The sequence below is a fragment of the Adiantum capillus-veneris genome, chromosome 16 (assembly GCF_014529385.1).
Source record: "Adiantum capillus-veneris isolate H3 chromosome 16, ASM1452938v2, whole genome shotgun sequence".
NCBI classification, from domain to species: Eukaryota; Viridiplantae; Streptophyta; class Polypodiopsida; order Polypodiales; family Pteridaceae; genus Adiantum; species Adiantum capillus-veneris.
The window spans coordinates 4,504,612-4,528,587 of NC_140946.1; the positions used below are offsets into that span (position 1 = coordinate 4,504,612).

The window sequence follows — 23,976 nt, forward strand, 5'->3', positions numbered from 1 at the left end:
CACATTGGAGTGGACAACCTCCACAGCAACCAAACCCAGTATGGACCTTTGTTAGACATTGAAATGATTGTTCTGATAATAACCATCGTAAAGGACTATGAAAGTCATCCTATTGTCTAACTACTTTTTTTCCCAAATTGTTTGCAAAGACTAATTATTATTGAAATCAACGGACCCTTGCTGTTTTGAGAGCCATATCATTCAAATGCAGGATCTCTCAACCTACATAACTTCTTTGCTGTCAAATATAGAGCCACCAAGGAATTTTTGCAATTTCTTTTTGCTAGGTTTTGCGTCACGATATGGTCTTCTATGCAATTGAGAAACCTCAACCCCTTGTAGCCATAGTTTGTAACATAGCCGAAATCGAGCGTTGGCAATCTAATTTTGTGTATTGCCAAGCACAGTGTGCTGTTATCGATGGCCACTACCACCCTACAAAATGAAATGTACAAATTTATTACAAACCTTTTTCTCAAATCCATGTCCCATTTGATGTTCACAACACTCTATTGATAGACAACACACCACATAAGGGATTACTTAATCCTTGGGCACAACTCTCTCCGCGCCCTCATTTGAAGGGCATGAGCATGACTTCTACCTAGAGGACATTTTGATCCCTTACCTATAGAATTTGTATTGCAGCACATTGACTATTTTGGAGTTTGTACTTACAACTACTCTCCAAAATGATAACTATGTACATTAATATGATTCTTTGTACTTGTCAATGTGGTGCCTTGGATGTAAGTGTGTGTGTGTGTGTGTGTGTGTGTGTGTGAGAGAGAGAGAGAGAGAGAGAGAGAGAGAGAGAGAGAGAGAGAGAGAGATTAGACATCAAACTCTACATATGCTAAATAAAATGTAAATAAATGACACATACTTTCACAAGGGAGAGAGATCGACAAACAATTGCATCTTACAATCAAATGGTCGGAATCATCTCACAATTGAAATAAAAGATTTCAATTGAAAGAAACGTTACAATGCAATGCATGAATATAGATTCAATTAAAGAAGAAGTTATGCCCAATCAAACTCATCTAAGTTACATTGGCACGATTTGAACTCGGCCAGTTAGCTCTCTATGGACAATCTCTTTTTCCCTTCGTTGTATTGCTTTGTGTCCATCTAGTAAGAAATAGAACTTTGAGGGCTCCTTGTTCGCGGTCTCGTCCACTATGCCGTGCTGGAGTTGCAAAAGGTTGCATTGTGACCATTGTCACAAGGTTGAGCTCTTTGTCCAATACCTCCACATCTATGGCACCATTGTTCTCTATGCATGCCGACTCTTGATCAATAGGCACAAATTGAGAGCAACTTGCAACAATTTGAGAGCGCTTGTACCAGAAGGAGATGAGAAGTGGTTGTGTGCTGATCATGTACTTGGCCACCAAAGTGTCCAATGCAACATCGCAATGTATGTCGTCCAGCTCTTTAACATACCACCCTCTATGAAGAAGCTTGTCCATAGAAACAAGTATCTAGAGATTTACATACTAGCATTGTCTTTGCAACATGCATGTGGCATGTGTGAAACAATTCCACAAATAAACTTATAGGACAGAAACGAGCAATCTTCACCAATTGTAATGGGTACAAAATTTTGTAGGGACCTCTGAACATCCCTAAACAACTTACTTCGGAGAAATTCACACATTGTGGTGTCTGGGACTGCCCAGTCAATACAGCTCCAATTGGTAGGGAGAGGGAGTTTAACCAAAGTACCTTTTTTATTTCTCTAGTTGATCTGGTAGAAGTGATCATAGAAGAAAATGCCCTCATCTGCAAGGCTATTGCTAGTTCTTCCAACATACTGTAAAACACCAATGTCAACGTGGATTACAGATATGAGACCTACAATACACTCCATTGGCTCCCATTCCTTGTATGATGAAGGATAGAAATTTGCAATTGCAATAACCAATAGTAAGACACCACTTAGTTTGACAACTAAATGTAATTTAGGAATACTTTAGAGAACGATATCTACCTCATTTAATATATTTCTACCTCTTTAAAAAGAAAATAAAGTAAGAGACCAGCAAGGTATGAAAGGAAGAATACAAAAGGAAGGCTAAGAAAGCACTTACAACAGCATCATGGATGAGAAACCAATGAGACATCTCCGCCATTTGCAATCATGTCAGAGTGGCTATAGACATGCTGAACCAAAACTTCCTTATCAATTTTCTTGCCGACCTCCACTTTGAAATCTAGCACTCGTGCTTTCCATGTTGAACGAAATAGATTTGTTGTAGAGGATCTTTTCCTCCTTCTTGGTTGCATAAGAACCCAAGAACCTTTGGATATCGTCTATTGTTGCCTATTGGCTATCTATATTGATGGAGTTTGAGATGGTGATAGATCATATGGTGCTACTTGGCCTCCTTGGTCGGCTAATGGTGAGGCTAGCTGGGGAGAGAGTACAAAAACCCCTAGAGCTATTAGGGCGAGAAGAAGAAGAAGCCATAGCTTTTTCTGAGTGGAAAAAGAAATCTTGAACTTGTTTGCAATAGAGGGAATTTTAGTTTTGAACGATTGCATAATGGAGCAAGAGCTTTTGGTGGCGGGAGAATGATAGATTTTTGTACTTGTCTTTCAATACCTTTACGACTATTAGACTCCGTTTACAACTGGTCCACATATGGATGCTATAAACCCTATAAAAACGAGATGTTACCTCATGTTTAATCAATTTTTTTGTATTTCTTGATTTATTTCTTCTATTTTCTACATTACGTTGCCTTGCTGCTCATTGGGCGTGCCTCCTTTTCTCTCTCCTCAATAAGGCCCTCTAAAAGACCTCTGAAATCTCCTAATGGAAGTCCAAAGGTATTGGAATGAAAAATGTAGAGATCTGGAAAGTGAAGTCTTTTCACAAATCAACACTTGTATATATAGTCTAAGGGTCATTCTACAATGGCATGCCAGTTCTAGAGATAGATTAAAGGTGGTGGACAACCATCAATCAAATTGTAATACAATTTGTCAATTTGTCAAATATTGAAATCTTGAGGATTTTCAATATAGATTAAGATATGAAAAAACAAGATTCCCTCGGGGAAGGAACTTAGAAAAGGACATCTACTTTAACTATCATCATGATTGTCAATATTTTCAATTAGACATTGTGTGTGTGTGTGTGTGTGAGAGTGAGTGAGAGAGAGAGAGAGAGAGAGAGCGCTTGAAGAAATGAGTACATTCCTAAAACCTCAAGGGCGATGAATAGTTTATTTGTTCAATTTTAAGGTATAGTATTGAAGGAATTTTTTTTTAAGGGTATCCACTCCAAGTCACCATTTGCTTATCTCCAAAGCTAAAACAATGCAACCATCAATTAACTTACAATATAGTTTGTCAAATATCAAAATCTTGAGGATTCTTAATATAGATTAAGATTACTATAGCAAGATTCCCTTCGGAAAGGGACTTAGGAAAGGACATCTCCTTTAACTATCATCATGGATTTCAATATTTCTAGCCTGTGTGTGAGAGTGTGAGTAAGAGAGAGTGTGTGTGTGTGTGAGAGAGAGAGAGAGAGAGAGAGAGAGAGAGAGAACTAGAAGAAATGAGTGCATTTGCAAGCCTCAAGTGCAATGAATAGTCTTGATCAGTCAATTTCAAGATTTAGCATTGAAGGAAGCAACAATAATTTAAGGGTATCCACTTCAAGCCATCAAGATTCTCCTGTTATCACAAACAACCCCCCCCCCCCCCCCCCCCCCCCCCCCCCCCCCCCCCCCCCCCCCCCCCCCCCCCCCCCCCCCCCCCCCCTCTTGCCCCTTTGTTCACCTGATTGCCTATATGTTTTCTCCTTGCATGCCTCTCCCCCCTCCCCCTCTGAGGATCACAACGACACCTCCCCTCTAGTCTCGCTTCACATCCTCACCAATAGCCCCTACACTTCCATTGGTGTCTCTCTCACATCGACTTTCGACAAAAGCCCCTCGCAAGTAGGTTGCGTCTTGCGTAAAGCTACATGCCATCAAGGCCATCACATTTTGCATGAGGCCAGATGCCGACAAGGGCCAGTTGTTCACACCACTTTTGGAAATAAGATAGATGTTGCCTAGCAAGAGAAAAAAAAAAAAAAAACACACACACACACACAGAGCATCACAAAAGATTCCCACTTCATTTCAAAATTTTCACTATCATGGGCGACATACTTCTTTAAACGCCCACATTCAAAATCATACATGCATACTAGCAATACCTAAAAGAAAATTGTTGCCCCCCCCCCACCACCCCAAACCATCCTCTCTCTCTCTCTGTCTCTCTCCCTTTTCCTCCCTACCCTTCCTCAATCTCTTTCTTCAATCTAGCCTCTAATTCTCCGATCTCTCTCTTTCTCTTCACCTAGGTTGAGAGAGAGGAAGAAGGAAGGTGAGGAATCTCTAATCGGTGTGCAAATCAAGCCTGCACTATTGATGCCTTGTCCCATCCGCATACCCTTGTTTTCTATGCCACATACTTGCACCTTCTCAAGGTGTGCATCAATCTTAGGCTCCCCACCTATGCCAAGAAAATTTGTGCCCATATTGCTCACCATCGCACCCAGTACATACTTTCTTGGTGGATACTTCGTGATTGCATTTGCAAGATGTGGTGGTGTGGAAAATGTAGTCCAAGTATTGCTTACCTTGCTCGTAGGCGTTCTTCAAGAGCCCCATGCACTACTTCAAGAAGGTTACCTGTTGATTGGTCATGTTCACAATGCATCACGACACTTCCGTCCCTCTCTCCCACTCCTACCCTCCTTCCTCTGGTCACATCTCTCTTTTTTGCTACTACAATAGAAGCGCGTCTAGGTAGGCAATATATATATATATTATATACACACACACACATATATATATATATATACACACACACACGCCTATCTATATATATATATATATATATATATATATATATATATAGAGAGAGAGAGAGAGAGAGAGAGAGAGAGAGAGAGAATCTCTTTAGATTCCTATTAATTTTTTTAATAAATCAAACAACCAAAGCTACTTCTTATGAAACTCACTAGCTCCTAATGGCTCCTCTTTTTCAAAAAATCAATAATACTAAGATTCCCCCATCGCCTATCAAACCACTTAGTCCTACGACTCATCAGAGCAGTGTTACCCAACCTTACCAAGTATTGAGTTCCCTGAGGTGCCTTGACCCATAGCCTTTTTCCATTGTGGCTAAGGATGACATCTCTGTAGCAGGCCCATTGCCTTAGCCCTAACCAACTTGCATCAAGCCCCTACCCCACATTTGGTCCGCCACTTTTGGCCTTTATAGGGCTACCCCTGAGTGTCTTTGTCAATTGCCTTAGGCTCTCTTGTTTGTTGCCCTCAATTCATAAGCTGCCTTTGACTACTCTCCATCGTAGAAGTGCTCTCCCAACTACGACTCTAACACAACTTGCCTTAGTTGTCTGTAGTTGGCCACAGGGGAGGCATGTGTATGATGAGAGAGAGAGAGAGAGAGAGAGAGAGAGAGAGAGATCACACATGTGCGTGTGAGAGAGACACAAAACTTGCCACACATATTTAGCATGCATAGATAACTCACATATGTCTTTGCATTTTATTGGTGTTTCTCAAAATGAAGCACAAATGTTTTCAATGCCTCAAAGTTGGTGTCACATGTTGGCTCTCCTACTAGCTCTTCAATAATAACATGCATTACTTATAAATATCCCCCTCCCCCCCTTTTCCTTAAGGCACCTTGCTCTAAACTATAGAGAGAGAGAGAGAGAGAGAGAGAGAGAGAGAGGTGGAATTTTCAACTAGGGAGAGAGTACCACTACTAGAAAGAGAAAAGAGACCGTTCCAACAATGTGTGTCTGTGTGTGTGTGGAGAGAGAGAGAGAGAGAGAGAGAGAGAGAAGCATCTTGAGAGATTCCAACTATTTAGGATTGAAAAAAAAACCTAGTCTCCTAACCCCCAAACAAAAAATTAGACCTTCGCACCCTCCCCTCTTTTCTTGCACCTTGTTGCCCCTACTCGTGCGCACGAGAGTGTGTGTGAGTGTGTGTGAGAGAGAGAGAGGCTCCTCTTCTAGAGAGTTCAATGGAGAGAAAAGAAGAGGAGCGTGCCATATGTAGCTTTTGATAGACAAGAGAGCGCCTCTTTGATATATATATGTGTGTGTGTGTGTGTGTGTGTGTGTGTATATATATATATATATAGAGAGAGAGAGAGAGAGAGAGAGAGAGAGAGAGAGAGAGAGAAGACTGCCCTCTCTATAAAGAGAGACATGGCTGCCCCAACTTCAACTATCTCTCATGTCCCACCTCCTACGACCTCCCCTCCCTTTGGCCATCATCGGTTTTGTGTGTGTGTGTGTGTGTGTGTGTGTGCACGCGTGCGTGTGCGAGCGAGAGCGAGAGCGAGAGAGAGAGAGAGAGAGAGAGAGAGAGAGAGAGAGAGAGAGGTCTTTAGATTATAAAGGAGGGAGAGTGAGTCATTGCTACTTTGTTTGAGTTGTGCATCCACACTTGCTCTGCTCTGCATTAGGAGGCTATGATCACATGAGGCTTAGTTATCAATTGTAGGTAACCATGCCAACTATACTCCGACAAGCATTAAATGAATAGCTAAGCCTATTTCATGGTCATACAAGGCTTAATTATTCATTCAGCCTCCCAAACATGCCTTGAACTCCTCAACTATGCCAAAATTGACATAGTTACAAAGGGTAGACATAGTTATTCATTTAATGCTCTTTTTTGTGTGTGACCAAGGACGAACCAAGGACGAGGCCAAGTCATCAATTCAAATAGCTAGATAACTAAACCTCACATGGCCACCACCTTATACATAGGAAACATCATCCTCCATATGCTCTATATTACATAGATATAATTATCATGAAAATCGAAAACAAACCAAAATGCTACATCATCCAATTTTCTCTCATGTTTTTTAGTCTATTTTAAAATTATTCAAAAATACCTTCATCACCTTCATCTTACTATTGGTTTTATTGATGGGAATCTCTTTAAATTCGCTTACAAATTCATTAGCAATAACAATTTCATGGGGGAGCTATTTCAAAGCTGCTTAGAGGGACTCAAACTCACGCATAAGATTGCATGAGTAATCCTATTGCGAACAACCCAAGCCTTGTAGCATTGTAGTACAATCACTCACAATTGTGAATTTTGCCCCCCAAAAAAATGATTGCATGAGTAATCCTCATGAGCCAACTAGGCAAAGCGCTTCTTGGCTCTTAGCTTCCAAATTACATATATAAAAAAGAAACATCCCACAAAAACTACGAAAACGTCGAGGGAGGGAAGGTAACACTATTGTGGGTGCTACCATGGATGGTGAAGGCAGCCTTGGAGGAGCTTGTTCTTGTGCAGCAAGAAGCAAGGGCTTTTTAATCATGTAGACATGCATCTTGAAGGCATCTTTTCTTTTTGTATGTCATGCGTGCTTGCACCGAACAAAATTTAGCTTGGCACTACCGCTATCATCGTCTTTTTGCTAAAGTATTGGAACAACATCTGCCTAAGATTCTCCTTAACACAAATTTCTTTGGATAGTAGACACATACTTTTTTTTTTTGCAAAACTCACAATTGTGAGTGGATAGTATTAAGAACAAAAATATACACCAATCCTCGAGCTCAGACCGAGCCTTGAGGGTCAAAGGATTACAAGTTATCTGCTTGGCAGAGACACCACTCCTACTCCTCGGCTTTACTTATTACAAGATGTTATGTATTGTTCTAGACCAGTCCTCTGAGATTTGTTTGCATCCGATCGTGTGGATCATCAATCTCCTCTCTTGCCTGATTTCACAAAAGCTTGCCACAGCTAGATCCCCCTCAAACACAAGGCGGTTCCTTGCTTGCCAAATATGGTGCAAGAAGTAGTACTTGATTATTTGAGTGCAGACTAGAAAAGCAGGACTTCCCATTCTATTACTACCAAAGAACAGATCATTCTTGAAGAACTTAATTTTCCATGTCCTTTGAATCCACTTGCATATTTTCCCAACCATGCCCCTGATTGCCTAGCATCCCATGAAAAGGTGGGCTAGGTCTTCACTGGCTATTCTGCACCACGAGCAACGATCGGACCCGATGCCTCTTTCTTGTATCTTTACACCCGTCGATGACAGAGCACCCCACATCACTTTCCACAGAAATATCTTCATAAACTGAGGCCATCTTGGCTTCCAGATGTTCTCCATGACTCCCTCCCATCGTTTTTTGGTCCAGAGCCTCTTCCATAATTTGTTGAGGGGGCTACACCAATTAACCTCGTGCATTAATGCATGGTAAATGCCTTTAGAGTGTGGTTTCCAAAAGAGGCTACTCCCGGGCCATCTCCAAGCGTCCCATTCAAAGTTGGATTCACAAATTGGCATCACCACCTTACTAACTTCATCGTCTGAATTGCATGGTAGTAATATTTAATTCTATTTGCAACTAATAAAGGTTAGCGTTAGTTCATACACTTTGTAAAAGGCCACTTGACCTTCTACAAAGGGATTCAATGCAGGATGATGGCCACCAAAATAGGCAGTCAAGCGACACTATTCAAGGAGCAGCTAGAGGGTAGAGACCACACAATGAGAGAGAGAGAGAGAGAGAGAGAGAGAGAGAGAGAGAGAGAGAGAGAGAGAGAGAGAGAGAGAGAGAGGTGTCTTGCATATGGTTGCAACACTTGACCCAATAGAGACTCCCACAACACCTTTGACCCTGCTGTTGAATTACAAACCAAAGAGGGAGAGAATTTAGAGAAAGCCCTCCTCATCCTCAATCACCCTATAGGTGAGGAAAGCACATGTTTGTAGCTTAGCTCAGATTTGAGAGAGAGAGAGAGAGAGAGAGAGAGAGAGAGAGAGAGAGAGAGAGAGAGATTTTGTGAGGCTTATTGAAAAGACAAAGTCACTTTCTCTTGTTGGCTCTATCAAACATGCTATTTTGAAAAATAGCATGATAAGAATTGTTTTAATTTAAGATAATTTTGTGTGTGTTATCTAATAAAACCCTTAAGCATGATGTGGATGGCATACACCCTTGAAGTCTATCTAGGGGAGGCCAACCACAAGCCTTGGAATCTTGGAAATAATTGCTCTACCATCATTGAATCTTACTTGATGGCCTACCCCTTTACTATGGGCATCTTTGAGACTTAGAGAAGCAATGCTAATGTGGGATGTCTCCTTGGTGTGAAGGGTCTCATTAGTACCGTTGGTAGGGATTCTAACTACACCACCCAACTCTGAAAATGTGCATAGCCCATTCATAAAATGTAGATGTGACCATGTAGGTGAAGCAGATTTTTGCAAGGATGCCAACATTCTCTAGTTTGATCATGCCCTATGGATGATTATGCATAACCTCTCAACCCTCTTCCTCTTGGCACCAACTCTTAAAAAAATGTATACTAACATTCTTAAGATGGATTGCCAAATATTAGGAGTAGCACTATGTCAAAGGTGGACACTAGAAAAGCTATTGTCCCTAATAAAGACATGGCTTATGATAGCAGGACACGAAAAAGAGCCCGTGCAGATCTTCATAGGTATGGTCAAGGAAGAGGGAGACAAATGGGGAACAACAGGATAACCCACTCAGTACCAATCCCGAACCCAATTTGGAATGATTCCTTCCTAGTTGACTTTGTTGGAAGCTGCATGACTCCTTGTGCTTCTCTAACCCCTAATGTCTCTGCTAGCTTGGGGCAACCCTCTGCTCCTTTTAATGGTCGTGTCCATCAAGCCTTAAATCGTAGCTTCATCCCTACTCCTTAATATACAAATAACCTTTGCTCAATGCTGCAGGTGGAAAAAGATGCCTCTAGAAGATTATCTACGGCTACTTCTCAAAGAAAAAACTGTTGGCTCTTTATCAATGTCAAGTATTGTAACTCTCTTATGGACTTGCCTAGTCTAAAATCCTTTTTTGATCTATGCTTTTTTGGGTTGAACTTTGTTTTGACACCTTTATGGGATAACTGCGTGTTCACTTGGAGCTTTATGCCCTCCCTAAAACTCATCCTTTGTAATCAGAAGGATGTGTTTACTATTGCTCCCTTAGCCCCCTGCTATTCTTGTCTACCTTCTGACCCTGGTTTTGTATCTCAGCTTGGACATGTACTTGCAGGAGTGGAAAATATGATGATACCCCCTAAAGTTAAGCAGGTTCTCCAATATGGCTTAAATCATATTCCCTTTTGCCCCCCTGTTTTGGATAAAGTGTGTGAAGAATGCTTTCAATGATTCTAGAGCTTGTTTCTAAAAAGGTAATTTTCTCACCTCTTGTGCTTGATATGGGTATGATCGAGGACAAAGATCCCCAATTCATGAGTTTTTTCTGGAGGGCAATCAAGGAGAACATTGGCACCCAGTTGCTTTTCTATGAATACTATCATGTTTGGCTACCTAAGAAGTTTGGGTATGTTCCCGACATAGATATGACTGTGATTTTTGATAATCTCAGGAATCGTTTTTTGATTACTTGCATTGATAAATCTCCGAATAACCCATTGTTAGGACCCCACCTTGTTAGAACGTCATCCTAGCATAGGGAGGACATCAACATAATGTCAATCCGAGGAGTAGGATCCGGCTAGGGCATGGAAACACACAAGTGGCTTGTGCGTGCCAAATGGAGGATTAGAAGGTGAAACCTACACACAAAGAAAGCTACGGAGAGGGTATGATGTTGCTATGAGGAGTGAGCACACTACTTACTCTACCATTCGGCCTAATCTCTCATACACAAGCTTAATCACGCACTACTCTCTAATCAATCACTAATCCAACTCTAATCAAGCACACAATGAGCATAGAATAGCATAGAATGACCACACCGGGCACCAACACTCTACACAAGCCTACACACACTTAGTAGCATGCTTTAACAAGAGGGAAATATGAAAAAGAGAGAGAGATTAATCAACAAATCAGCCACTAATCTTTGATTAATCAAGCATTGATTACACCATGAGCAAATGAGAGAGAAGAGGTTAGAGTTTAGCTATTGGCATGAGGCCGAATCGTCCATGCACGCGCGTAGAAAGCTCAAGAACTCCATAGCCATCTCCTTCTTCACAAAGCTTATCTCAAGTGAGTAAGAATCCCCTTTCACATTGTGTCTTTTGAGTTATATACTCTCTAGGCTTTTTAGAAGTGGCCAGGCAGCCAAATGGCCAAACTCACTTAATCTGCTATCTGCACTGCCTAGGATCTAAATATAGCTCAATGTTTACAACTTGGAACTCTTGATGAGCCCAAAACATAATTACAACCCGCATTTGCGGTCATTTGACGGAAAATCCTAAAACTTAAGGGACCCTCAATTGTGACCGTAACTCCATAGATAGTCATCATTTCCAACTCTTCTCTGTATCTGTTGCTTGTATTTGCTTCATATTCATCTTTACTTAGCGTCCACATCATCTGGCCTCGTTAGCATTTACTAAAAATAGTAAATAGTATCTTTGACTGGCCCGTTTGGCCATTGTTGACTTAGCCGCCAAACATTTTCCCCATCCGATTTCAGTGCACGTCCTCGTGCGCTGCAGGGTTGGCTTGCACTGGAGAGATTTGAAATTGGTGGTTAATGTTGTTCTGAAGAGCTGTAAGCTGTTGGGTTGACGTGTTGGTGAATATGAGATTAGGAATTTGGGTTCAAGTAAAAGCAATTGGCTTGATTTATTATGGGAATAAAGAAAAATAAAAGGCTATGTATAGTGCTTTAGGGTCTGGAAACCCTGGATGACCAATGGGGAAAAACCTCATGGGAAAAAGTGCCCAAAGGTATGTGATCTTATTATGGGAATATACAATGATGGGTGTTTAGGGACTGAATCGAGTAGGCTTATATAAATAACGTGAAAGTGAATTGTTTAAGCCTTTTGTCCCTTGAAAAGGGTCGATGTTTTGCCTTGATTCTGGAGTTGTTTTGCTGCTGCCCGTACCTGCAAGGTGTGTGCATGGGTGGAACAATAAAGAGTGCGTAATGCAAATGTCCAATTATGGGACATTCGATATGCTTGCACAGATTTATGCATGGGTAAGATTATGCTGTGCGAGATAATTGTATTGATGGGTTCTCCTCAGAGTTTAATGTAGCTAAAAAAGTAAATTAAATTCACTTTACTAGCTTCCATTACTCTTGAGAAGGGCGTTTGATGCAATGGTTACCACTCTCCTAATGTGCGCAAGTGCGTGTGTGTTTTGTTTTGAACACTTCGCCTCTCCACCATGATGAAAATAATACATTGACTATGCTCACCTATTTAGAATGAGCGACTTGATATAATTATGCTCAACTCTTCCAGCTTGAGCTGTAGCCTAATTAGCTAGACTCATAGACCACATAAAAATATTAGGACTTGAAGCTTAGGTCTAACACTCTGCTCATTTATTGGCTCAGCTGCCCGACTCTTGACTTTTTTTTATATATATATATACTTGACTTGACTTGACTACAGTAGTCTTGAGCTCTCAACAAAGTATATATCTAGACATTTAGAGCTCAGATCCTCAAAAAGAGGGTTATTAAATGACCGTATTGGCAAAGTAGGTTTTTTCTGCCATACCTGGGTGACCTTGGTTGTCAAAATTGCTTGTTGTAACTTTTGGTCCATTATCTGAGAAGATTGGCTAGTTTCATTTTGTTGGAAGTTGGAGATGACTTTAATCTTCTCTTGCTCGTTTGTCTACTTTGGCACCCATACGTATCTGCTATTTGTTGTTGGCTTATTTTTACAGACGACATATTGACGTTTTGGACCTGTATTCTTGATTTGTCGGTGTTTGTCGCTGTAAGTATCTTCAAGTTGTGTAAAATATGGTCTTGGTGCCTTGGGTAGCCAGATTTGTTTTTGTCCTTTGTAATATCCCTGCGCTTGAAGTATATTTGATGGCACAAATATTTTTGTATGTACTTTCGAATTCAACTGTATCTGTTCCTTGCACTTTTTGGGACTCACGGTTGGTAAATTCCCTTGAAGATATGTAGGCCTTCTAGATTGAGAATCGTTTTGAACCTGTTTCTAGCCCTGTTGTTCGATCTCCTCTTTTGAGTTGAAATTGATCTTGATTTTCCTATTTGTTGTTTTGGTTTGAAGCCATTTGTTACTGTATAGCCTGATATCTTTGGTTTAGGTAACCAAACATTTGGTTGTCCATTGTAGTAGCCTTGCTCTTCTAAGCTGTACTGGGAGGCAATCCATCCCATTTGTTTACCTGAATTTTTTGGACTAGGATCATTTACCCAAACTGGATCTTTGACATTGATGTCATTGGCCGCAACATAGGTTTTGATGTGCTGCTTGTGTCTTTGTTTACTCTGAGTTGGGTATTTTGGCTGAAAGACCTTTTTATACTCTTGTTGAGGTTGTTGGTCTTGGTTTCCCTGGGGTGCTGGAGCCACTGCTGTTTGCTTTGATTGTTTAACTGCATTTGTGACCTCCTTGTTGGACTTTTGTTCTTCAGAGGAAGAGGTTAAGCCTCCTTGGACTTTTGCTTTTCCCTTGTCTTCTGCTGATAAACGTCGAGATGTAATGACTTGGGATGTTTGTACCTTTTCTTGTTGATGACATGCTTTGGTGATTTCTGCATTTAAACTGACTTGAACCGTCTTTTGTGCCTCTATTTCTGAACAATTGTTTGAGTCTTTAATTTCTTTTGCCAGCTGGACAGAAGTAAGTTGACTCTTTTCTTCAGATGCAATGCTTACCGCGGCCTTTGGTTCACATTGCTCTTTATTGATCTCTTTGTTTATCTTTTGATAGGCTCCATGTGCTTGGTGCACCATTTGCTTCTGATTGTTCAAGTTAATGATGATTTGTGTCACCTTTGGCTCTTTGGCATTTTCCACTGGCGAGACAATATTAGTATCTGACTTTATGACCGGCTCTGCTTTTTGATTCTTGCCATCATTTGAACACATTGAGATGTCTTTTTCTTGGCTTTGATACTTGATCTCTGCTTCTGTTGAATTCTTGGGTACATCCCTGAGTGATGAACTATCTGTGCTATTAGCATTATTATGTAGAATCTTTGATTGCACATTTCTACTTGATGAAATCTTCAGTGGCAAGTCCTTGACTTCCCGTGCCTGCTCTGGTTCTAGATCACATATAATTTCTTCATCCACTTCCTCTGACATTGGATCATCTGCTGCATCCTTGTCGGATCTTTCGACTTCAGGCCTGAAGAATTCCAAGTTGACCATCTGTTGCAGCTGGTCTCTTTTGGCAGCTTGATTTTCAATTGAAATATCATTGACTTCTTTGACCTCCAATATTCTAGTCTTCAGTTTGTCTCTAGTATCCTTTGACAAGATATGTTGCAGCTGGTCTCTTTTGGCAGCTTGATTTTCAATTGAAATATCATTGACTTCTTTGACCTCCAATATTCTAGTCTTCAGTTTGTCTCTAGTATCCTTTGACAAGATATGCTTTCTTTCGGGCAACTTTCGACTTGGAGACGTTTGCTTTAATGATTCTGCTGCTTGCAGTTTGATACTGCCTTGGTTTTGCTGCTTCATCATATCTAAGTGCATCTTTACTGGGCAATTGGGTATTAGATGATTAATGCCACATCCATAGCAATGCACATCTATTCCTATTTGTTCTATACCTGGTCGAGGTATCTGTTCATAATATTGTTGGTATTCTTTACCCATAGTATCTTTGATCAAATATGTCATTAGCATGACATGTAGATACTTAAAAACCAACACTGACACTGGCTTTGACTGATTGCCCTTATCTTTTTCGACTGTGGCATTCTCAAGAAGCTTATAATAGCTTCCATTGTAACCCTGGTAGATGGTCGTTTCGGCCCCTGCTTCTGTGACCAACTTTAATTCTATGTCTGTTATGAACATGTGATCCTTTATCTGTGGCTTCTGCATAGTCTTAGGACTCTGTTGTCGCTTCGATCTTGTTTTTGGCTTTTGTTGTCCACTGAATTGTAAGAGAGCATTGTGACTCTCTTTTGTTGTTTGCAGTTAATAGGGTTGTCCTGATTGCAGTAAGTGAGGTGGAGATTGGACTCCCCCCATCCGAGAGTGTTCCCTATTTGTACGAGGCATCTTTCTTATGCCAGATGTGGATATTTTAGGTTTGTCATCTAGCTCAGCTGATTGAGCTAGGTCTTTGTGACGTCGTGCTATCTCAATAGCTGATTCTTCCATTGATTGTATGTGTGTTTGTGTTGCTACATTTTGCGGTGCATGTGTAGTGTTCTATACCCGTGACTGTTGTGTTGTGGGACTCATCTGGTTAGATATCATTTCATCATGTGTCCGTTGCTCAATTTGGTCTTGCGGAGTTGAAGGTGACAAGATGAAAGCTGCAGCTCTTTCCGAGAATTTATCTGCAATAAGATCTAATTCATAGCATCTTCCATCTATATCATAGCTCATGTCCCGAATGCGCATTGCCCATAGTGTCCTAGGAACTGACTAGCAAAATGTCCTTACCCCCGTGACTTGAACCCATCTTTGTCCATCAGAATCTACATAAATTGGATCTTGTCATCTTGTTTCGTTGATCCAATGAAGGGCTATTCGTTCAGATTGCTTGTTGACTTTTGAAGTGGTTGAAGGCAACCTTCGTTTACACATGGCTTCAAGGAATTCCTTCCTACTGACTGTGTCTTCACTTTTTGGCAGATTGATTATAGTAGGCCCCGTCTCTTGAGTGATTTCTCTGTTCTGAGCTACCACTGTATCTGCATTGGAAGCTAAAGGTAAGCTCATTATCAAGCGGTAAATATTACCACTTGTCGACATGTATTTGTAACCCAACTTTGAACCATGTTCATGAGCTATGAAGCATTGATCTGGCTCTTCCGTCACTTGTTGAGGTGTTTTTTCTTTGTACCATCTACCCTCCATATCTCTATAGAGACTGCTACAGTTTTTGTCCTTGTAATTTGACTTTATCAAGTGCACAGTGACTCGGCAACTGCTAACCTCTGGAAGATCTTGCCTGCGCAATTTTATTATGTCCAACTCACTACCTGGTTTGAGCTTCATGTACACCGATCCTAAACAATCTTCCATTAGGTTCTTTTGTGAATTAGCCATGTTGGTAGCTTCTTCTACTTCCACAACCTCTATTGTCGGGCTTTTAAGAGCATTTTGCTTGGACTTTAGATAGCGATTGTCTGCATCATCCATGTAGCATGGAAAGTCTTTGAAATGACCTATTAACTCCAACCTGATGCCAATTGATTTGACTGTTATTAATAAGCTTGAAGTTGTATCATAACTGCTTTGATTTGCCGATGTTGCCATTAACTGTGGCTGTTGCATCTGCTGCTCCATTTTTCTTTCAACCCTATTATTGGTCTGCTGAGCACTTGTATTCCCTTTTTCTAGCCTCTCCCACGGGTGACCGATGGTTTTCCTAATTCAAAGCTCTCTGTTAGGCTTAGCTGTGATCTCGACGATCTGATTTACCTGTATAGCTATAGCACTAGTTGGCAGGATACTTACCACTGTACTGCAACGACTACTTCCTTTGTGATACCTCGATTCCAGTTGATTGAGTGATGAAATTTTCTCTTTATCTGCAAAATTGTAGATTAGCAAAGCACTTTTCTCCTGAACTAAATCGACCTCAATTTGCCTGTTGACAGCACATTCTATATGGCGTTTAATTTAAATTAAACCACCGCGCACGTGACCATAGGTCATCCGACTTCTGAAGTGTATCTGTCCGCAACTTTTTTGCTTTTCCGGCCTCACTGTTACTCTTATCCCTGGCACACTTAATTTTTTTCGCTTCAATTTGCTCTTTTGATGACTTGCACAGAAAATTGTGCCTTGCAATGCTCAATTTTTGACCTCCTTAAGGTCACTACCATCCACTGCAGCTGCTTTTGCCCAGATGTATTACCACGTCATCATTAGGTGTAGGTCTAGCTGCCGTATGTAGCACTAAAATGTATCAAGCAATGCCAAATCCAAGTTTTAATTCATAGCACCATATTATGGTCAATAGCAACCCTCAATTTAATGCTATTTAATGACCATTTTCCCAAAATCATGCTCACTTTAGCATTTTGGGCATACATGTTAAAATGAAGAGAGAGTTTAGGATGAAGCAAATTTTGCACTCTCTTAATTGGTTAAGCACAACCCGATATTGAATCATGATTGGCCAATTTCCCTTCAAAAAATGCACAATTGTTAGTGCCAAAGCATTTATACATGCAATATAAGCACTAAAATGTCTTGCACAATCAATGCCAAGCCCAAATTTTTACGGACACTCTCCACTGAAGATGAGTTCATCAATGAGTCTCTCAACTAAAGCTTAGGATGAATCTCACATGCTTTGAAGAAGAATTTGTTATTTTGGCAATTAGAATTTGCAAGTACGACAAGCATTAGAGGATGCATAAGCCAAATAATCACACAATCATCACCCCTACTATCCATGCCCATATCTTGCTCTTACATAGCAAATATGACATTCACAGTATAAGAGAGAGAGCTTAAAAAAGAAATTTCAGCTCTTGCCAAATTGGTTATGAGTTGATTAACCCCCAAGTATATGAAAGTGGGAGATATAATGCACAAGTGATGTCCCTACCTCATGATAAATGGCAATTGATAGAAAAAATTATGATCTATTATCATGGCGACCTCTCTTTGGCCAATCATTTCCCAAAACATATCAACTTCCTTTAATTGATAGTGCAATATAATTTTTTTTTGGGTCATTCACTTCAAGCACCCAACAAAATTGTAAGCGACAAGGCTTGCAACCATTACGACATTCATGAAAAAACCATGATGCACATTGATCTCATGAGATAAATATTTTCATTCAAAGCATGCAACAACAACAATCCGATTCAAGACAATTATTTTTAGCTTGCATCTTGCAAAGTCTGTTTGGCCTTGCTCATTTCTTGCCGTCAACGAGCTCAAGGCCATCAAGATTTTGAGCTCGTTGGTGGGAGCTACCTCTTATTAAAAAATGGAGTTGTTTTTGCCTTTTTTCTTTATTTTTAATAAGTGGAGACTTCTCGCGGCCTGGGTAAACGACAAAGAGAGAGGGGGAACATCGCCAGGCTTGACATGGCCAACAACAACGTCAGCAGGGGCGGGTGGGCCAGGAGCAAGGGTGTGTGTGGATGGCTCTGAGTCTGCAGCGAATCTATAGGTGTGTTGTGATCCAGGCTGCGTACGCGAGCCAGCGGGAGCTACGGCTCCTTGTGTACACCTGAGGACGAGCCAAGCCGCTGCCAGGGCACTGTGCGTGCGTGTGTTGCAACTGCCAATTGCCAAGGCTATGTAATCAACTGTAGTGTGTGTGATGGCGTGGATAAAACCAGCGCAAATCACGGGCCTTTGCGAGCAGGGCAGGCCTGCGAGCCTGTGTGTGGTCAGAGACTAGCCGCAAGAGCCTTGAGTCTGAAGCATCCAATGGCGCAAGCCGCGGGGCCGGGCCAGTAGGAGCCAGTCATCATGCAGTGTATAGCTAGAGGGTGAGTGTGTGAGTGTCCCGGCTGTAGTTGCGAGCCCGTTCAAGGAGGGACCATGGGCAGAAAACGATGCGAGGTTTGTGGATTGCAAGCAGACAAGGCCGCTGCGAGTGTGTGTGTGCGTGTGTGTGCGTGTGTGTGTGTGTGTGTGTGTGTGTGGGGTCTGGGAGCGCGAGCGCGTAGGACAACTAGGCGGGCAGCATGCGTAGGAAGTCTCGGGCAGCTCGCGCGTAGGAAGTCTTGGCAGCAACGCGTAGGATGACTTGGCGGGTGCAGAGCGTAGGAGGTTAGGCGGGTAGCACGTGCGTAGGATGACTAGGCGGGTGTAGCATGCGTAGGAGGTCTCGGGCCAGCAGCGCACGCGCGTAGGAGGTCAAGCTAGCAGTGAATGCGCGCAGGCAGGTCGGTCAGGCTTAGCGTGATTCATGGCGGAACTGTATTCGGGCGGCCAGCCTTAGTCCACGCGGGAGCAGGAGATAGGTGAGGTTTTTTTTTATTAAAAAAAACCAAAAATAAGAAAAACACACAAATAAGTTAAAAAACTCACATAAATCAAAAAATAAATACAAAAACACACACAAATGCAAAAATTACCTCAAAAATTTCATAAATCATACAATAATTCAAAAAGGCTCACAGAAAATTCAAAAACTCACAAAATAAATTAATAAAGTACTCAAGTAATCAAAAAACACATACAAAAATACAAAAATGAACACAAATAATAGAATAAAAAACACAAATAATTCTAAAAACACACAAAAAAATCAAAACATGCATAAAATTACTAAAAATCACAATTAAAATATAATAAATAAAGAAAATACACAAAAACACAAAAATATAAAAAACACACAAAATAAATTCTTAAAAAAAACCCAAAACACTAACAAAATAGAAAAGAACACAGAAAAATAATAAAATACACAAATATAAATAAAAAAATCAGATCTTATCAAACAAAAACCTAAAAATGTAAAAAAAATTAAACTATAACGCAAAACACTCAAAAAACAAAAAAAAAATCCATGGCACTCCACAATTCACCTGAATTAAGCGATTTATCAGTTTTTTGAGTATAATTAGCACATTTGAGTAAAAATTAGCAAAAAATTCTCAAAAATTACCAAAAAATTGCCAAAAATTACCAGAAAATTTTCAAAATTTCTAGATCAGCCCACCGACCTAAACGTTCATAATCAAGCAATCTAAACACCGAAATTGATCACTTACTTAATCAAAATCACACAAAACATCATTCTTTAAGCACACAAATCGTCTCAAAACTGCGCTTAAATGAACACAAAAATCACCCTCTCTTGCACGATGACTAATCGCACTCAAAACAACATTTTGCATCAATTAAACATCAATTAGAGCATCCAAATCTCAAATTTAATCAATCATTAACACGCTTTTTGCATCAAATTATGCACATAAGCATACATAACCAAATTTGACCGAATTTCGGCAGCATTTCGACGTCACAACGGAATTAGAAAAACATAACCATAACTCATTGACAACCATAAGCAATCACATGCTTCTCATAAGCAAATTGGACTCCAAAACAGCCCCAAATTAGGCACTTCCGCCTACACACAAGCGGGCATAAACCGCATTTTATGAATGCACATGGTTCATGAACCAATCCTGCACATAAAATCAGAGAATGAGCATTAATTCAGCACCTTAATTAGCCACAACTCAGAGATTAAGCACTTGATTAGTGCCCAACACACTAGTGTGTGTGTGTGTGTGTGTGTGTGTGTGTGTGTGTGTGTCGATCCCGTAAAATCACCTACACACAACCAACACAAAAATCAATGTGTAGCATCGTTTAGCATGAATGTAAACACATAATCATCATGGGCATGCATCAAATAATCCATCCAAATCAGCACTTTACAAAATGCCCAAATAATTAGTGAAAAATCAGTGAATGAAATTAGTGAAAATTAGTGAATAATAGGTGATTTCGGCTACGATTTGCACACAAATGGAGTAGGATATGAGTGTGTGGATCACATAGGCATGTTGTCCATACACCCAACTCACTTTCTACTTGTGTGTAGCACAAAAAACACTTACCAATTAACGGGAAATTAGCATCAAAGTTAGGGAAAATTAGTGAATTTGATGGTCAAAATTAGTGATCAAAATCAAGAACTAATGATGTGTGTGGGTTGTTTTGTGATGTTCTAAGCATAATCAATGCTAACCCAAGCATTAATCACACTAAAAACCACTCAATTAATCAACACACCTAATCTAAAAACTAACAAAATTAACATAAAAAATTAGGGAAATTAGTGTCTCCTAAACACACCAATGGAACATCTAGCTTAGGCAATCGCTCCCTGGCAATGGCGCCAATGTTAGAACGTCATCCTAGCATAGGGAGGACATCAACATAATGTCAATCCGAGGAGTAGGATCCGGCTAGGGCATGGAAACACACAAGTGGCTTGTGCGTGCCAAATGGAGGATTAGAAGGTGAAACCTACACACAAAGAAAGCTACGGAGAGGGTATGATGTTGCTACGAGGATTGAGCACACTACTTACTCTACCATTCGGCCTAATCTCTCATACACAAGCGTAATCACACACTACTCTCTAATCAATCACTAATCCAACTCTAATCAAGCACACAATGAGCATAGAATAGCATAGAATGACCACACTGGGCACCAACACTCTACACAAGCCTACACACACTTAGGAGCATGCTTTAACAAGAGGGAAATATGAAAAAGAGAGAGAGATTAATCAACAAATCAGCCACTAATATTTGATTAATCAAGCATTGATTACACCATGAGCAAATGAGAGAGAAGAGGTTAGAGTTTAGCTATTGGCATGAGGCCGAATCGTCCATGCACGCGCGTAGAGAGCTCAAGAACTCCATAGCCATCTCCTTCTTCACAAAGCTTATCTCAAGTGAGTAAGAATCCCCTTTCACATTGTGTCTTTTGAGTTATATACTCTCTAGGCTTTTCAGAAGTGGCCGGGCAGCCAAATGGCCAAACTCACTTAATCTGCTATCTGCACTGCCTAGGATCTAAATATAGCTCAATGTTTACAACTTGGAACTCTTGATGAGCCCAAAACATAATTACAACCCGCATTTGCGGTCATTTGACGAAAAATCCTAAAACTTAAGGGACCCTCAATTGTGACTGTAACTCCATAGATAGTCATCATTTCCAACTCTTCTCTGTATCTGTTGCTTGTATTTGCTTCATCTTCATCTTTACTTAGCGTCCGCATCATCTGGCCTCGTTAGCATTTACTAAAAATAGTAAATAGCATCTTTGACTGGCCCGTTTGGCCATTGTTGACTTAGCCGCCAAACACACCTCTATTGTGAAAAATATGCTACAAAGTATGAACTTACCCTACACATCTCTTCTACCTTTCCTTATGGCTTCCTACAAAATCCACAAAGAGAGTTTTAGATGGCTTACATGTGGTGCCAAGAGTGCTTACTTTGAGTTATCTTTACTCATGGCTTGTATCTTAAAAACTTACCTTCCAAACCTAAAGTAGAGAGCAAGAATTATTAACCAAAAAGCTCTTCTCTACCACAATCTTAAGATCCAATCTTGGTGGATTGTTGACTCTATTTGTGACTGTATTCTGAATCTCCCAATGGAATCCTCCTCTTTCTTCTCAACTAATATTAAAACATGTTATGAGAATATTCCTCATACTAGTGATTTTTGGGCTAATACCCCTAAGAAACAACCTCATTAATGATGCCTTTCAAACTATGGATTCCCCTTTTACCTCTTTCAATTCCTTCCCCACCTTTTTTCCGGAAGGGGTTTGGTCAAAAGTCAGATATAAGAATGGGATCTCTTTTTTGCTTGATGAGGTAATCAACATAAACACCTGGTTAATTAACCACATGTACATCCAATGCGTCTACAAACAAGCTAATGGAATCCTAATGGGCTTGGCCTGCTCACCTATATGGTGTAACCTATATTTACATGCCCTTGAATATAATTTCTTTGAGAAAAGGCTCCTTTATCGTTCTACTAAAGAAAAATTATTAGATCTTTCTTGCCCTTTTAGATATTTTGATGACATTCTATGGATAGATTGTTACAATCCAAAGTTCTTTTTGACTAACATGAGGATTTACCCCACTGAATGTATTATTGAAGGGAAAAAAGCAAAAGAGGCTACTTTCCTTAATATCTTCTTGACTATTGAATATGGTAGAGTGCATAAAGCTTTAACCAAAAAAGATTCCTTGTTATTTTTTTCTCCTATGTGATATATTCACAGGGCAAACAAAAAACATATTAATTGGACCCACAAGGTTATTGTTAGCAGCATGCTAACACAGACACCATTTTTCGGAGTTCTCTTTGTAAAACAATTATTATTTTGATTAATCGGGAATATTGTAACTCCTATTTTCTTGGATAAACTTTGTAATTAATGAGCCGGGGATACAAGCTTCCAGATTGTATCAGCCAGTCATTTCCCAGCTTTGGTAGAACTCAAGTTTATTAGTTTTGACCACCCAAAAACCTTGGCTAAAGTATAAAAGCAATTTTTGTAAGTTTTCTGGATAAGAAATACACAGCGTGAGCTAACGGCGCTCACTTCTCTCCTTCTCACGCTTCCTACTCCCTCTGTGGTTGTCACATTGCGATTGCATTTGTTGCATTGCAATCGTAGGTAAGAGCTCTACGCATTGACGTAAGCCATTCACAATATTTCGTAGCTTTTGGCGTCGTCGACCCGTGGCCTGATTTCATCATAACTAGGAATTTACACTTTTAAATCAAAAACTAAGAATAGGCAGGGTATTGGGGTATCATTGCTAAGCATTTATATGCATTTAGGGTAGAAAACGACTAGGTCAAAAATCCACTGCTGTTAATAATCGCGATTTTGGAACTTGACCTAAAGTGGGGTTTGAGACCATAGGTATGTGTTCCTAGAAGTTTCGTTACGTTTGGATGTCATTTGATGTTGTAACGGATGTGCTTTGCTTGCCGATGAGCGAGTGGCTTTTGGTGATTTCAGTCACTTGAGTGTAGCTTGAGTTAGATGCGAGTTGTTAGTTGTTTTCCGAGAGATTGACAACCTCTTGTAGCCTCTGTGCACTAGTTGAGTCAGCTTCGTCCCATGGTTTGACAAACTAATCGTGGTTCTCGCTAATACTGCAATAAAATAGGATTGTGAGGTTAGACATGCGTCCCACATTTGGTGCCAGTGCCGGGGATTGAAGAGACCTAAACTAGGGAAAAATACGAGCATCTTGTGTGGTTGTCCCTTAACTTCCTCTAGGTTCGCCTAGAGTTCAAAACTTTCTTTTAGAAACCGCATAGCTTAAGATTGTGATCTTTTGCTGTGTAGAGGTAGCTTGGAGGTAATCGTACTTGCTGATTAGCTTTACGACTGTAGCATTGTAGATTTAGATTAGTATTTGGAGAATGATTGGTAGACGAGACAAGTCTTAAGATCAAGACTC

General features: G+C 40.4%; 1 protein-coding gene and 1 pseudogene across 1 annotated transcript; both read right to left on the bottom strand.

The window, feature by feature from the left end:
- Window positions 1–1,744: 1,744 nt before the first annotated feature.
- On the bottom strand, window positions 1,745–14,206 carry LOC147438476 (uncharacterized). The gene is made up of 2 exons (XM_086484514.1): window positions 13,244–14,206; window positions 1,745–1,819 (listed from the first exon to the last, which is right to left on the bottom strand). Exons 1-2 carry the CDS (start codon window positions 14,204–14,206, stop codon window positions 1,745–1,747), a joined length of 1,038 nt encoding a protein of 345 aa, XP_086340640.1.
- A 1,084-nt stretch (window positions 14,207–15,290) lies between these two features.
- Window positions 15,291–16,309, bottom strand: LOC147438477 (uncharacterized; annotated as a pseudogene).
- Between the last annotated feature and the right edge of the window lie 7,667 nt (window positions 16,310–23,976).

Excerpts from the sequence above, each read along its gene's own strand:
- LOC147438476 (XM_086484514.1), bottom strand. The coding sequence starts at position 14,206 with ATGGTCAACTTGGAATTCTTCAGGCCTGAAGTCGAAAGATCCGACAAG. Across the intron at positions 1,820-13,243 it reads ATGTCAAAGATCCAGTTTGG|TATGTTGGAAGAACTAGCAA; the intron begins GTAAATGATCCT and ends GGTGTTTTACAG.